At 28.6% G+C, this 15465-nt stretch overlaps 1 protein-coding gene across 1 annotated transcript in view; it reads left to right on the forward strand.

Annotated features, from left to right (window-relative positions):
* Nucleotides 1-8350, forward strand: part of LOC100207040 (uncharacterized) — a 32606-nt gene extending 24256 nt beyond the window's left edge. The window contains exons 4-9 of the mRNA XM_065809941.1: nucleotides 3683-3856; nucleotides 3933-4412; nucleotides 7080-7238; nucleotides 7392-7574; nucleotides 7655-7790; nucleotides 7990-8350. Coding sequence (XP_065666013.1) covers nucleotides 3683-3856; nucleotides 3933-4412; nucleotides 7080-7238; nucleotides 7392-7574; nucleotides 7655-7790; nucleotides 7990-8159 — 1302 coding nt within the window. The 3' untranslated portion in view covers nucleotides 8160-8350. The remainder of the gene's footprint in view (nucleotides 1-3682; nucleotides 3857-3932; nucleotides 4413-7079; nucleotides 7239-7391; nucleotides 7575-7654; nucleotides 7791-7989) is intronic.
* Nucleotides 8351-15465: the final 7115 nt, after the last annotated feature.

Below are 15465 nucleotides of genomic sequence, written 5' to 3' on the forward strand. Positions count from 1 at the left end.
TTGGGCCATTCTCTTTGTATCCAATATTGATTTCTTGTTTGACTGTCCCACATACAGAGACAACATGGAAATTCAGTAAAACCTTTCTGCTGACCAAGGAAAATGTTAACAATATCTAGAACTGCACAATTATTTTTTTTTTTACTCTGATTTCCTCCCAACAAGGCTGCAAGTAATCGCTATTAAGTTGGGAGTTACCAGAGAAAAATATATTCATAGCAAGGAAACAATTGACAGAAGACTTAAAAAGTTGAAGGTTATATGAGTCAGAAAAACATGAAGATGGGAGAGTGTTCCAAAGGTTTGATGTGCGGGGGAAAAAACTAGATAAATAAAAGTTTTTGGAGCATGCAGGAATAGATACAGTAAATAAATGAGATTTTGATGAATGACAATTCCAGCGAGGATGAGTTTTAGCTGATGGAACTAGAGATGATAGCTCCTTTGAGTAGCGGCCACGATAGTGTTTGTAGGAAAGAGAAAGAGATGCAACTTTACAACAATGGGAAAAAGGCTCAAGCTTAGGAGAAAGAGTGGATCCAATTACATTCACAATGCGTTTTCGTAGCTTGTCTTGAAAAGAAAGAGAAGAACCGGCATTAGAAGAACCAGCCCAAATATGACAACAGTATTCCATACAGGTATGAATAAGAGATTTGTAGAGGTAGAGAATGGACTTTTTGTCAAGACAGGAGTATGAAGTTGAGTCATCAGCAAAAAGAGCTACTTTAGATGTAAGGTTGTTGGGAAGATCATTAATATAAATAAGAAACAAAATAGGACCAAGAAAAGCACCTTGAGGTACCCCAGAAGATACTGGAAATAAAGAAGAGTGTTGGCCTTCGAAGATGGTTTTAATACAGCGGTTAGAAAGAAATGATTTAGTAATCTCAAAAACTTTCCCAGATACACCATATAAAACAAGCTTATGGAAAAGACCAACATGCCAAACTTTGTCGAAAGCCTTAGATATGTCAAAAGCAATAGTCCTAGCCTCTCCGCCTCCATCTAATGCATAATAAAATCTTTCAGTCACAACAGTTAGCTAGTCAGCGGGAGAGCGAGAGAATCAGAAACCGTATTGATTGTCAGCAAGTTATTTGGCTAACAATGGAATGTGAGAAATTTGTTTATCAAAGACTCAAAGACCTTGCTAATAACAGGAAAAAGGTTCACCAGGGTTTTTGAAAATTGGAACAACAGATGCCATTTCCCAGCAGGCAGGAAAACGAGATTCAGCCAAGCACTTATTAAATAGTTTAGAGAAAATTGATGAGAGTTCTGGAGAACAATTTTGTAAGACAAGGATGTTGTCTGTACCACAAGCTGTAGAAAGATTAAATTGAGATATTACTTTAGCAACAGAAACTGGAGTGATTTGAATGTCTAACAATGTTTAATTGTAATGGGAGGAAGAGAATGGTCATAAGATTCAAGAGTCAAATTAGTAGAAAAGTTCTTTGCAAATAGTTCAGCCTTATCCTTGGGAGAGGTAATAAAATCAGACCCATGAATGAGAGAATGTTAGACCTTACTTTGTTAACAAAGTCTCTAGAGCCTAACTTCTAAGATAAGATACAAGATTTAATGAACTGAGAATAATGGAGCTTTCCATTTAACAGCACTTTTTAGTGCCAGGCTCTAATGCCACTGACATTTGTGCCAGCAGGGTCAATGGCATTAGAACCAAGCCATTCAGTGTGACAAGCGTTAAAGTCACCAATAATAAATATTGGCAGAGGAGTAAAGAGAGAGAGAATGGTCAATATAATCAGTTATATTCATATATCGTGGTCAAATAATCCCTTTTATTAGTTTCCAATAACTGTTTGTTATATTTAATCAAGTTAAGCACTATTTAAATGTTACAGAAAGTTTCTTGTAAATAAACATAATGACCATTTCATATAGAACCAAAAATATTGCCATTGTGCAAAATAGCGTATTTAAGGCTTCACTTTGAGCTATCAACAAAGCATCTCCATTCTGTTGGGTTATATACAAAAATTCTCAACCGAAATAGGAAAGCTGAAATATCATAGCAGAAAACAAATAAATTGGCTTTTGAAAAGAAGTTAACAACAATTTCATCTCTTGTTCTGAAGATATGAAAAAGAACTTCTTGTTCCTTTAATCAAGAGTTCTGCTTCTTGTTTAGAAAGCCCTAAAGTCATTCAGTTCTATTTGACTTAAGCAATTTGAATTGCTTTTTAATAGATAAGAAATCTTCCAAATCTGATGTAAATTCTTCTTTTACTGTAGCAGGCATGCTTTGATCATCTTCTGACAACAATAGAACTAATAAATTGAAACTGAAATCTCTTTAAACTGTTGAATTGGTCTAATAGCTGAAGAAAAAAGCATGAAAAGACATTTCCAAATGGTAAATGCTTTCTTTTTTTTATTATCCAATTTTTAAGACTTTCTTTCAAAATTTGGCACATGGTATGTGGAGCCTCTTTTTTTATCTTTGTCGTCAAGTTTTATATCAAAATACCATATTAAATGCCAGTTTAAAAAAAATGAGTTATGCGACACTTATGCAAGCCACAGATATAACAGAATGAGGTTTATACTTGCTCTTACGTCAATTTAAAGAATCCATTATATTTGAATCCATTATATTGGAGTCAATTCCATTATATTATATATTTGGTCTAAAAAAAGAATGACATGGTTACTTTTTTTCATAACTATTAAATGAAAATACCTATGAAAAACATAACTTTTAAAAATTAATAAATTACTAATTGAAAAAACTAGAGCTTGCCAACAAAAATGGACTTATTTAAATTCAGCGTTTAAAAATAAATAAAAATCAGTTTAAATATCTTATGCAACAGAAAAAAAAATTATTTTAAACCTGTTTTCAGTGATGTGCTGCTCTGGGTTTGTATCGGCCCATAGAAACAGTTTAAAAAAAAAATTTTTAGATGTGGTTCTTAACCCAATTGGAAAGAAATTCTCTTTTTTTACTTTTGTAATAATAATTTTTAAATAAAATATTTACTTTATTTATACAAAAATTAACTATTAAAGTAAATAACTTTGCATTAATAACATTAATAAGCTTGCAATAACTCTTGTGCGCAGAGTTTCTCATTAAATATAAAATGAGAAGTTTAGTTAACAATTAAAGATCGATCTAACTGTTAAAGTTAATAGCTTAAAATAACTCTCGTTTGCAAAAATTTTTATCAAATTAAGAATGGAGATTTAACTAACATCAATATAATTTTAAATGGTTAATTGTTTCTAAGTTCACATTTAATTTTATTTAGTTTTTTTTAACTTTTGTATAATGTAATTTAGTTTAAAAAAATTTCCTCAAATATACAAAAAGTTCAATTTAAAAATATTTTTAGAAATTTATTAGCACCTAACGCACAAACAAAATAATTATAAATAAAGTATTATAATTATAAATATAATTATAAAGACGTTCTAAATTTAAATATTTAATTACTAAGCTTTAAAAATTAATGCTCATATAAAAAATATTTTACTTGGGTGAGGAGGAATGGTGTAAATATGTGTGAGCTGGTTCTTAGAATTTGAGCAGCACATCACAGCCTGTGTTTTATTATTTTGAAAAGTTCAAAGTTTTTGGAATCTTTTTAATCTACCTTATTTTTTCTAATGTTTTTACTGGAACTATTAAATTATGCTATTATTTATGAAGGTTGTAACAAATGAATGGAAAAAATTTGATGCAAATGAATTGGAAAGAGCCAATGCAAATGTTGCATTGAAAAAAGATGATAAAAGTGAAGATTTAGTTCATGAAAAACTTACATCAGGTTTAATGTCAGCAAGAAAAATGTTACAACTTCCACCATTTGTTTCTCTTATGCAGGTTTGTTTTTTATTTTTGAAAACTATATACTTTTTCTTTGCAAAATTTTGAAGTTATTTTTTTACGACAATAATAGAACCCAATTCTTGGCTCAAGTTCACTTGCAGAATCAGTTACAGAAGCATTTAAAAAAATTAATGAAAACAATAAATCTCTTTGGAAAACATTTGATGGAGCTTCCACTAACATTTTTGACAATTTTAATATTTCTAAAGGAATATTTGATAACTTAGAATCGTCAACAGAAATCTTCAATAATTTTGGAAATTTTACAAAAAGCATTCATCAAGTTAGTGACAGGTTTTCAAAGATGTTTTTAAAATTAGCTAAAACTCACAATAAAATGGATAAATACCTCCAAAAAAATGTGAAAAAATGCAGCAGTTTAAAAAATCTATCAAATGAATCATTGGCAGATTTTAATGCTGGTTGCGTGGTGTGCAAAGCAATTACTTCTATAATATACTTTCAAGTAAAGTTTGCTAATGCTACAATTGAAATAATAGAAAAAGCGATACAAAAAATATGCAATGTTTTTCCTTACGCAAAAGATGAAGTAAGTTTTTTATTGATATTTTATTAAATATTTACATGAAAGTATTTTGTTTTGGCTAAAGCACTAAGAATTGTTAGTTTTCTTAGAAACAGTAATTTTTGCAATAGGCTATATGTGATTACGTTGATTACGGCTAATTTTTTAACTTAAAGTCACTGTAGTAAAGCCTGATTAATTCATTTTAAAACAATATTATGGGCTAATTTTAAAAGCTTTAGTTGTACAAACTTTTAAATTACTAGTTCTTCAAGTTGTCCATAAAGTCTTGTGGTACCTCTTTAGTTGTATAACCACGATGGCCAAAGATCTAGTCCTCTATTTGGAAAAATTTGTTTCAAACTTTTTTTTATGTTTTTTTAACTATTTTTTATTGAAAGTTTTTATTATTGTTGTATATTGAAAATTATTTTGCTTTTTATTATGTACATACATCAACAGGCCTTGTTTTAAAGCGATATGTGTAGAGCGAATAACTTACGCCTTAAGTGATTTTACCTATAAAAAATATGATTTAATTTAAAACTAATTTAATAAAAATATCTAATTTTGTTATTATAAAAAAATATAACTTAATTTAGATTTAAATATATATAATTTAATTTTGATTTAAATTAAAGTTAATGCTTGGGTTTAATTTATTTAGAGATATTACTAAATATTGTTCAATTTTTAAGTTTTGTTTGTTCTTAAAAATTAGCTCTTTTTTATCGCAATTGTTTTTTCGGTTTTCCTTTCTAAACATTTTTTTTTTTACACAAAATTAAATTTTAAACAAATGGCTGCAAAAAGAGCTACTTTAGATGTAAGGTTGTTAGGAAGATCATTAATGTAGATAAGAAACAAACCAGGACCGACGGTTGAACCTTGAGGTTTCCTAGAAGTTACTGGAAATGAAGGAGTGTTAACTTTTAAGGATGACTTTAATAGAGCAGTAAGAAAGGAACGATTTGGTTAACTCAAAAACTTTCCCAGATACACCATATAAAGCAAGCTTATAGAAAAGACCAGCATGCCAAACTTTTTCAAAAACTTTAGATATGTCAAGAGCATTTGCCCTAGTTCCTGCCTCCATCCAATGCAGAATAAAATCTTTCAGTCACAGCAGTTAGCAAGTCAGCTGTAGAGCAAGAGGATCAAAATCTGTTTTGATTGTCTGACAGCAAGTGGAATGTTAGAAATTTGTTTATGGTTTTTTTCTTGCAGTAAGTTATTTGATGGGATGATGGAAATTTGTTTATCTAAGACTCAAAGACCTTGCTAATAACAGGAAGAAGACTGATTGGACGATAATTGGAGGGGTCAGAATGTTCACCGGAGTTTTTGAAAATTGGAACAACAGATGTCATTTTCCAGCAGGCAGGAAAACAAGACTCAGCCAAGCACTTATTAAATAGTTTAGAGAAAATTTAAGAGAGTTCTGGAGAACAATTTCGTAAGACAAGGATGTTGTCTGTACCTCAAGCCATAGAAGAGTTAAATTGAGATAATACTTTAGCAACGGAAACTGGAAAGATTTGAATGTCTATCAATAGGTTAACCTGTTTAATTGGAATGGAAGGAAGAGAATGGCCATAAGATTTAAGAGTCAAATTAGAAGAAAAGTTCTTTGAAAATAGTTTTGCTTAATCCTTGGGAGAGGTAATAAGATCAGTCCCATGAATAAGAGATGGAATAAAGTCAAAACAAAGCAAACGTACTTAGCAATGTTGTGGGACAACAATTTGATTCTACTTTCTCTCACATTTTCAGCAAAAGTGAAAAGTGAGAGACAGTGCTTATTGATTTCACCATCAGCACTTTTCTTTTTTTCAAGAAGTGAAATTTGAAAAGAGACTTCAATCATGTTTTGCATTTCATCACTTTTTTAAATAAATATTTTTTTTTGGTTTGAGATTTTATTCTTCTGCTTTGAAATAAAACTTTTCCTGATCTCAGATCCAGCTGGATATTTTATATTGAACTCTGTGTGCAAATTGTATTTTTTTAATTGCAATTTCAAAACAAATAAGACTTTAATGATTGCAGTGGGGGCTTTTTTGATATTTTAATGATGGCTTTGATGACAGTGTTTGTATAAACAAGAATTTTTCCCATTCGCCTCTGAAACAAGACTGTGATGATAATTCACTTTTACGTTTTCTTTTTAAGTTTGACCTTTTGTCACCTTTGGCCATTTTAAGTAAAAAATATTTTATAATTTCACAGACCAAAAACTGTTGTTTTTTTTACTTTGTTTTATTAATAGTCTGGTACCCATTTATTAAAAATTAATTTTAATTAAAAAATAGTTTTGAATATAAATTGAATTTGATTTAAAATTAAATAACTAGAAAATTTAATTTTGAAAAAATGTGAAACAAGAAGCTAATTGTGATAGTTACAAGAAGCTAATCGCGGAAAATCTCTAAAGGGCAAATGAAAATGTCTCAAAGGGCAAACATCTTTATAGATACATTTTTATCAAAAATTGTCATGAGCCAAAAAAAAAAACGCTTGGTCGTTAGAATAAACTGTAAATTGTAAACTTGACATTAAAACTGTACATTGTGCAATATTTTTGTAAAATCAATATTTTAACATGAAAAATCTACCTCTATGTAGTCAATTTTTAAAAGCTATACTTTGATGCTCTAAAAGGTTTTAATTAAAGTTAAAAAATGTTTTTAGTGTGATTTTTTCTTGAAACATATTGATCAAGTGGTACAGCTTGTTTTAAAAGGATTATCTCCACAAAAAATCTGCGAAGAGTTGAAGTATTGCAATGAAACATTCTCTGAAGGAAAATTTCTTTGTGAAGATGGAGTCATTGAGACTAAAAAGGACAAAGTACTTTCTAATATTTTTAATAAATTGATAAAAAGAGTATTTGATTTAATTAATATGCAGCAAGTATTTTTGATAAACTTTTGATATTTTAAATTTTTAGTTGGCAATATTTGTTGTTTTATTTAATGATAAATTCCTGTTCGATTGTTATAGGTAGAGGGAAAATTTGTATCTAGGATAACCTCATGGATAAGTTCAGATGGTTTTGGTTGTTCAACTTGTAAGTTTGTTAGCAAAGCAATACATGTTGTTATGGAATCAACAAATTCTACCAATGAAATGATCACACAACTAATAAATGATACGTGTTCTCTATTCTCTAATGCATTAGAAACAGTAAGATAAATTGAAAATAAATTTTTCATTTCTAAAACTTTGAAACATTTTTGAAAACTCAAAGATGAGATTTGTTTTAGTGCGATCATTACGTAACGAAAGGAGGAGAACTGGTCGAATTAATTAGAAGCCAAACGGAACCTGTCGATGTTTGTAAAAAAATAATGAAATGCAACAACGATATGTCATTTAACATTTTTCAGAGCGTGATATCAGGTTTTCTATTTTCTTTATTAAAATGATTCTTCTTGTTTTTTCATTCAAGTTAATACTAGGAGTTAAATAATTTTTCATTGCGATTTTTCTGTAAACATAAATTTTTTATTTCAGCTGATACAGTATAAACATTTTTTTTAAATGATAATGGTTTTTAATAATATAATTTATACTAAAAAACTCTCATTTAATTTTACAGCGTCTGAGGTCGAAAACATAAAAAGTAAAGACTCGTCTGAATCATCCGAAACCAAAACTGACATTGATATCGAGAAAGACGAGTTAAATAAGATTGAAGAGCCGTTAGTAAAATCAGACTCACAAAGCGAAAATAGTATGGGTGCATTTGTTGCCAGTCCTACTGAGTAATTTTTATGTTTTGTCTTATCGTTTTTTATGAAGTCACAAATATTATGTTCTTATTGTTATTTTAATCTTATTGTAACTATGGATAAATAATTTTTAGTAAAGTTTTTTTTATAATGTAAAGTTTTCATACAATGATAATTATAAAGTAATTATTATAATTATAAAATATATTGAAAAAAATTTTAATAAAAGAGTTTTGTTTTATGTTAGTGTGTGTGTGTGTGTGTGTATGTGTGTAAAAAAATTAAAAAGTCACATTAAGATGTGACTTTTTAATTTTTCGTATATTCATTGTTCGATTGGTATACTTTTGTTGATATTTGAGGATCTTCCTCTGGTAATATTGGCAAAGATAAGTCTGCTTCGTGCCCTATATCACTTTCACTTTCTTGTCTAATGGACCATGTTTTGACAATTCTCAATAGCGACCATATTTTGACAATTCTTAATAATCTGCCTTGTCACTGTCGAGATTGTATCTACGATCAGTGATGACAAGCTCAGAAGCCTGAAATACTTTTTCAGATGATGTGCATTATATGAAAAACTCTCAATAATGATTGCAAAACTATTCCCTCGTACGTTAATTTCGCACGAGGAGTTTTCACATGACTGCAATGAATGCAATAAAAGCTAAAGCGCTTTCCCAGCAAGCACACAACGTTGAAACAACGTTGAAATAACGTTGATCGACGTTGATCAACGTTAATTCAACGTTGTTTCAACGTTGTGTGCTTGCTGGGTTTGTATGTGCAGTTTCTCCAAATTTTATTCCAGCACTACAGAAGTGGAATTGCAATATGAGAAACTACACACAGTTTAACAATATAATTTGTTTATTATAATATTTTTTGTAGTTATTAAAATGCTCCCAAAAGTCCTTTGGATTATCACAGAGCACTGCAGATGAACATTTAAATAGGAAGTTCACGCCTTCCTTCCTAATTTCGTTTATTGGGCTGGAGCTAGCGTCGGGCCTCGGACCACTGGGTTCTGAGCCAGAACTCTAACCAATACACCACGGCTGCGTTAATTGTAATAATCTAATGCAAAATTTATTGAATTAGTTTAATATAAAATAGATCTAAATGTTAAACAAAAACCATAACTAATTCTATTATTTATTAATCACGATAGAAAACATTACAATAATGATACCAGATGAGATATTAAAATACGGAAGCGATACAACTTAAAGTAACGACACAACCGATACAATTTAAATTAAAGTAATGACACCAGGTGAGAAATTAAATCAAAAATATAATGTCATACAATACCACATAATCTTTAAGAAGCGATTTCAAAAATTTTTGAAATTTAATATGCCTGAGATACGAATTGTTTATTTTAGTAAAAAAAGTCATAACTTTTTTTTTTTTATTCTAATGAGTTTTTCAGGTTTATCTAGAAATTTCAACATCTCGCTGGGTCCTAATACTAGTGGAATTTTTAAACTCCAATCAATGTCAACCTGAGACTTAAAAGAAACGAAATAAAATGCCGGTTTTAAAAATAATTTTTTTAAATTAAAAATTTAAAAACAAAAAAAAATTGGCAAAAATGCACCTAAAAAGCTTTCTTTATTGCGAATTATGTTAAACCGTCGTTATTTAGCAAAAAAAAAAAACTAAATATATTTTTATGACTTCAGTTTTTGAAAGAAATCAATATTATTTTTAAGATCAGCATACAATTTTGCTGCTTTTTGATCCAATAGTTTAGACGGAAATAAATGTCACTAATATAAGGACCCGGTGAGTTTTTGAAATTCTTATTGGAGCCTGAAGAACTCATCTAAATCAAAAAATATTTTTTTACTTTCCTATTATAACTAATTCACATAGATTCACTTCTCGGGAATTTTCTTTTGATATATTTTATTTTTTTTTGCTTTGAAAATCGCTCCACTCTAATATACACCTCAGTTATTAAATAAATTTACTATTTCAAGTTACTAATCGTTTATAAAAAATAAAGCACAACTTTTTATGAAGACCCAAGCTGCGATACTAAATGATGCTAAGAAATCTTTTTATTATATGACTCACTCTAAGTTACTGTTCAAACTGCATTGTTATGGTATCCAGTATGAATTGCTAAACTGGATTACCAATTTTTTAACAAATTGTTCTCAATGTGTTGCAGATGAAAAGCAGTTATATCAAGTAAGCAGTGGTAGAAACAACGCACACTTTATTAATAGCGGGGTACCATGAAACATTATTTTTTATGGTTACCGTTTAAAGGGGTATCATTAAACATTGTAATTGTGGAGGCATATTAAGAGTTGTGATAACCACGTTTATATGATAAAACAGTAATTATTAGAGTTTTGAAAAAATGTATATATCATTTGACATCATTAAAGATGTGAGGCGTCGAAATATGTGTTTTTTTTTATGAAAAAGTAATTTATTCATTTTTAAAGTTCATAAGTTTTAAGATATAGTTTTCTACGTGTGTATAAGTTAATAACATTATTTTGTAAACTACAATCTATGGGCTTTTTTCTTTATTAAACAAAATTATTGAAAAAACGGGTTGATACTGAAAATAAAGCGATTGTTTTCTATTAATAAGTATGGGGTAACTTGAAATATTGTTAGGGCCCCCCACAAAATATTGTGGGGGGCCCTAAACTGTAGAATTATACTCCATTGTGTCATAAACAATTCAAAAAATTATTCCTTTTGATATTTATAGTCAATTATTAAGAGATTTATGTAAATATTATATGAGGAGATCCAATTTCGATACAAAGCCATTATGCAAATTATTGACGCTTAAGAATGACATTTGAAACGATATATCATGTGGGTTTCTGAAACGTGATTTGGACCATTGGATGCATTATGTAGGTTTAGTTATTAATATGTTTGTTTCTCAAGTAAAATTCTGCTTTTTCTCTATGCTTTTTACTTTTTATTAACTTTTTAAATAATGCTTATAGTTTTTATCAAAGTACTTCATGGGTGGGGTACTTTGATACAAATTTTTAGTTTAACTTTAAATAGTCTCACAAGTTTATTCTGATATACTTTGTTGATTGATGAATTTAATTTTTTAGGTATAAATTTTTTCTACAAATTAATCGTCAAAAAAAAGACGTTTTAAAAAAAATGTTACAAAGCAAAATCCAAAAGTGAGTCAAGGTGCCCCACTCTTCCCTGCCTTATAAAATATTATAAAATGTTCAAAAGTTTGGCACTACTAAGAAACTCTCTCTATTTATCAGTTTTTTATGTTTCCGATCACATTGGAGTAATTCCATGTCAAAACAACCAGGCCATGCAACCCTATGTTCTTGGATTTTCTTTATATTTTTACCATAGTTAGCACATTATAAAATAAGATAAATACCAAAATTTCAAGGTCTAACTCCCAACGGTTCGTGAGTAATGGTTGTTTTAATTTTAGCAACTATTATTGATTTGGTCATTTTCCGCCATTTTTAAATTTACATTTCTCCTTATAAAACCAAATCTTTAAACGTGTGAATTCTAAAAATAAGTGACTTAGTTAATCTCTAGGTAAGGAATTTAAATATACAAATAAAAAACTCAATTTATAATTAAAAAGTACATAAATATCAATTATAAATGTTAAAATAATGGACACCTGCCACTGTAAAATTTTTTAGGTGTGTGGTAAATTTTTTAAGCTTAAAATTTCAAATAAGATCATTGTATGTTTGAAGAATATTGTGTGAAAAAATCATTTATGCCAAATGCATAATTTTGTAAATATTTTACTATTGTACTAAAAATGTATATATAATTGCAGGGGCGGACCACGATTTTTTGGTGTTTGAGTTAAATAACTTCCAGGTAAGTTCTATACTCCAAACCTTTGAATGTTCATACTTATGTCATTTAAAGATGTTTTGCGAAAAATTGCGCTGCAAAAAGCCTGGGAACAAAAATACCCTAAAAAGTAGAAATCATCCGCCCAAACGTGAGGGGAATTGATTTTTCCAAACAGAAAAATTACTTGCTTTAATAAGACTAAAAATTGTACATATTTTTAAAATTTTGTCAAAAAATCATTTGGCATTCAAAATGTATAACCATGTAAAGTTTACAACCCCTCAAAACGAGGGGGTTGTTCAATTAGATATAATTTCTTAACAAATCATTATTTTTCAATGAAATTTTATTACCTTAAAGAAATTTCTACCTAGTTTAGGATATTAGAATTCATATTTCAAAAAATAAGTTTCCCCACGTTTTAGATTTCTAATTGACATGACCTAGACACTGATACTCGTCAAAACATTTTATGGAGATCTGAGTTGTGTGCTTGTGAAGAACTATTCAGCATTTGAAATCACCATTTTCACTACTTTGGAAAAAGATTTGAAAAGAAAATTGGCAATTGTTGTAATGTTTATAAAGTGCATAAAAAAAAAATGATAATAAAAGGTAATTTGATTTCAAATATATTTTATGTAATTATATTGAAGAAACACTTCTTTAATTTTCAAATTATATTACTTTTCTGATGTATGTGGAGGACAGTATAAAAATTATAAAAATTGTCTAAATCTATGCCATCGTTCAGAAGATTTTTTATTGGATGCTGAATGGAAATTTTTTGCAACCAGCCATGGCAAATCTTCTTGTGATGCAATAGGTGGTACAGTAAAACGAACAACAGCAAGAGTACGTCCGAAGAAAAATCAAATACTAGCAATCAATGCAATGTTTGAATTTTGCACTCAAAAAATGCTCACAATAAAGTTCTTTAAAATTGATAAAGGAACTATGGTTAATGTTAGAGCTACATAAAATAAACGATTTGAGAAGGAAAAAACAATACCAGGAAGTCGAGGAATTCACCATTGCATACTAGTTTCGAAAACATCTATGTTATTTAAAAAAACTAGTAACAATATACATCCAAAATCTATTAATATAACTAAAAAATTAAGTTACCAAAATTTAAGTTTAATAAATTTTGAGCTAATCCAGAAATACAAATATTACGCATGTACATATGACTCATTTTGGTGGATTGCAGTAGTCGAAGAAAAAGATGAAGAATATAATGATATAAAAATAAAGTTTATGCATCCACACGGTCCATCTGAACAGTTTTTCTGGCCGAAAATAGATGATAATTGTTGGATACCAATCACCAATTTAACAACATTAAAAAATGCACCAAAAATAATATCAGACAAATGTGAACTTTCAAAAAAAGATTTTAACAAAATTAATAAGTACGTATTTGAAAATCAATTTTTAATGGATATATTATAAAAAGTTGTATATCAATTCAAGTATGCAACATTTTTATTTATTTTGAATACTACGATAAGCGAAATATGCAATATTTGCATTTTTTGTAATATTTTTTATTTAATTTTTAAACTATGTATTTGGCAGAAATGATTTTTTCACACAATGTTCTTCAAACATATAATGATCTAATTTGAAATTTTAGGCATGAAAAATTTACCGCACACCTAAAAATTTTACCGAGGCAGGTGTCCATTGTTTTAACATTTATAATTGATATTTAGGTACTTTTTAGTTATAAAATGGGTTTTTTATTTATATATTCAAATTCCTCACCTAGAAATTAACTAAGTGACTTATTTTTAGAACTCACATGTTTATAGACTTGGTTTTATAAGGAGAAATGTAAATTTAAAAATGGCGGAAAATGACCAAAACAATAATAGTAACCAAAATTAAAACAACCATTACTCACGAACCGTTGGGAGTTAGACCTTGAAATTTTGGGATTTATCTTATTTTATAATGTACTAAATATGGTAAAAATAAAAAAAAAATCCAAGGACATAGGGTTGCATTTTTAAAAAAAATTGGTTGTTTTGACGTGGAATTACTCATTGGTATCATATTTTAAGTTTATGCGGTAGATAGTTACGGTAGTCCGTATATTTTAAAGTATAACAAGAATTTATAGTTGCGGCACCATTTAAAGAAGAGTATTCTACTATTCACATGTTTCGCTGTTTAAACAATTTAAAACATAAAACACAAAGAAACTTTTTTTAAATACAAAGAAAAGTTTTCATAAAATAAAAATCAAAGGTTTATATTAACAGACAAGAGCTCAAAAAAGATTCGGATGACCAGAGTGGCCACAATCTTTTCATAAAACCCCACTTAGGATTTTAACAACTGTAAAGTAAAATAAAAACTGTTATTAAAATATGAAAAAATAAGAATATCCGTTATATACATAGAGTGAGAGGCAATACATCGAATAAACTCTAATAATTATAAGTTAAAATATAAAAAATAAAATATAATATAAAAAAATAAGTTTAATAAAAAGTGTATATATCAAGTTTCGAAGTTTTCATTTCATTTCAAAATTTCTATTTTTATATAAAAATTAAGTAACTTTAATATTTATATAAAATTAGAAAATATGATTTCATCATATTAAAATGGTTTTTTTTTAAAGCTGTTCCATATGTTAGGCCCTCGATATGTCATGCGGTATTCGTTATATTTAGTTAACTTACAAGTTAGTGTATTTTTTTTTGTTTTTTTTTGTTTGTTTGTTTTTGTTATTCATCTCCTCAAGGCCGAGAAGGCCACTACAGATGAGTAGGCTACTTAATAGTGGTTATAACCCTCTCTCAACTCTATAACTCCGAAACACGAACCTTGACGCGGAGAAACAAGTTGAGCGCGGTATTACCAGGGACGTGGTGGGGATCGAACTCGGAACCCCTCGCTTATGAAGCGAGCGCTTTACCACTATACCACTACCACATGTGCGAGCTTCTCATTATATCTTAGAGATCAGTTATTGTTTTGATTTATTTTAAATTTTGTTTTAAAGTTGTTTGGTGTAAGATTTTTTAAATGAATATACAAGAAGATTATGTGTTGAAATCTATCTATCTCTTATACATTTATTATTTTCATTTCTCTTATTAATGGCTTAGCAAATTTCTTGACGACATGAGAACAAAATTTTAAATGTGTGGAGTCATTCATAATAAAATTAGCACTTTTGAATAAAACTTTAGGTTATGCACTAAATATACTTTATTTTATTTTCAGAACTTTCATTTGGTGAACAAACTTTTATAAATATGATTTAGTTTTTGCTTTTGTTCTTGAACCACCAGTGATTAAAATTTTTGTATAACATTTGAACAGTGAAAAAATTCTGAAAACAGTAATAATCTGAGCAAAATGAAAAAAGTTTGTTTTTCATATTTTCTTAATATTTGCTACTCAAAGTAACCTTTCTTATCAATAACATAAAACATATCACTTGTTGTAAACGTGGTCAGAAAAGTTTTTACAACCTT

The sequence above is a fragment of the Hydra vulgaris genome, chromosome 11 (assembly GCF_038396675.1).
Source record: "Hydra vulgaris chromosome 11, alternate assembly HydraT2T_AEP".
Lineage (NCBI taxonomy): Eukaryota > Metazoa > Cnidaria > Hydrozoa > Anthoathecata > Hydridae > Hydra > Hydra vulgaris.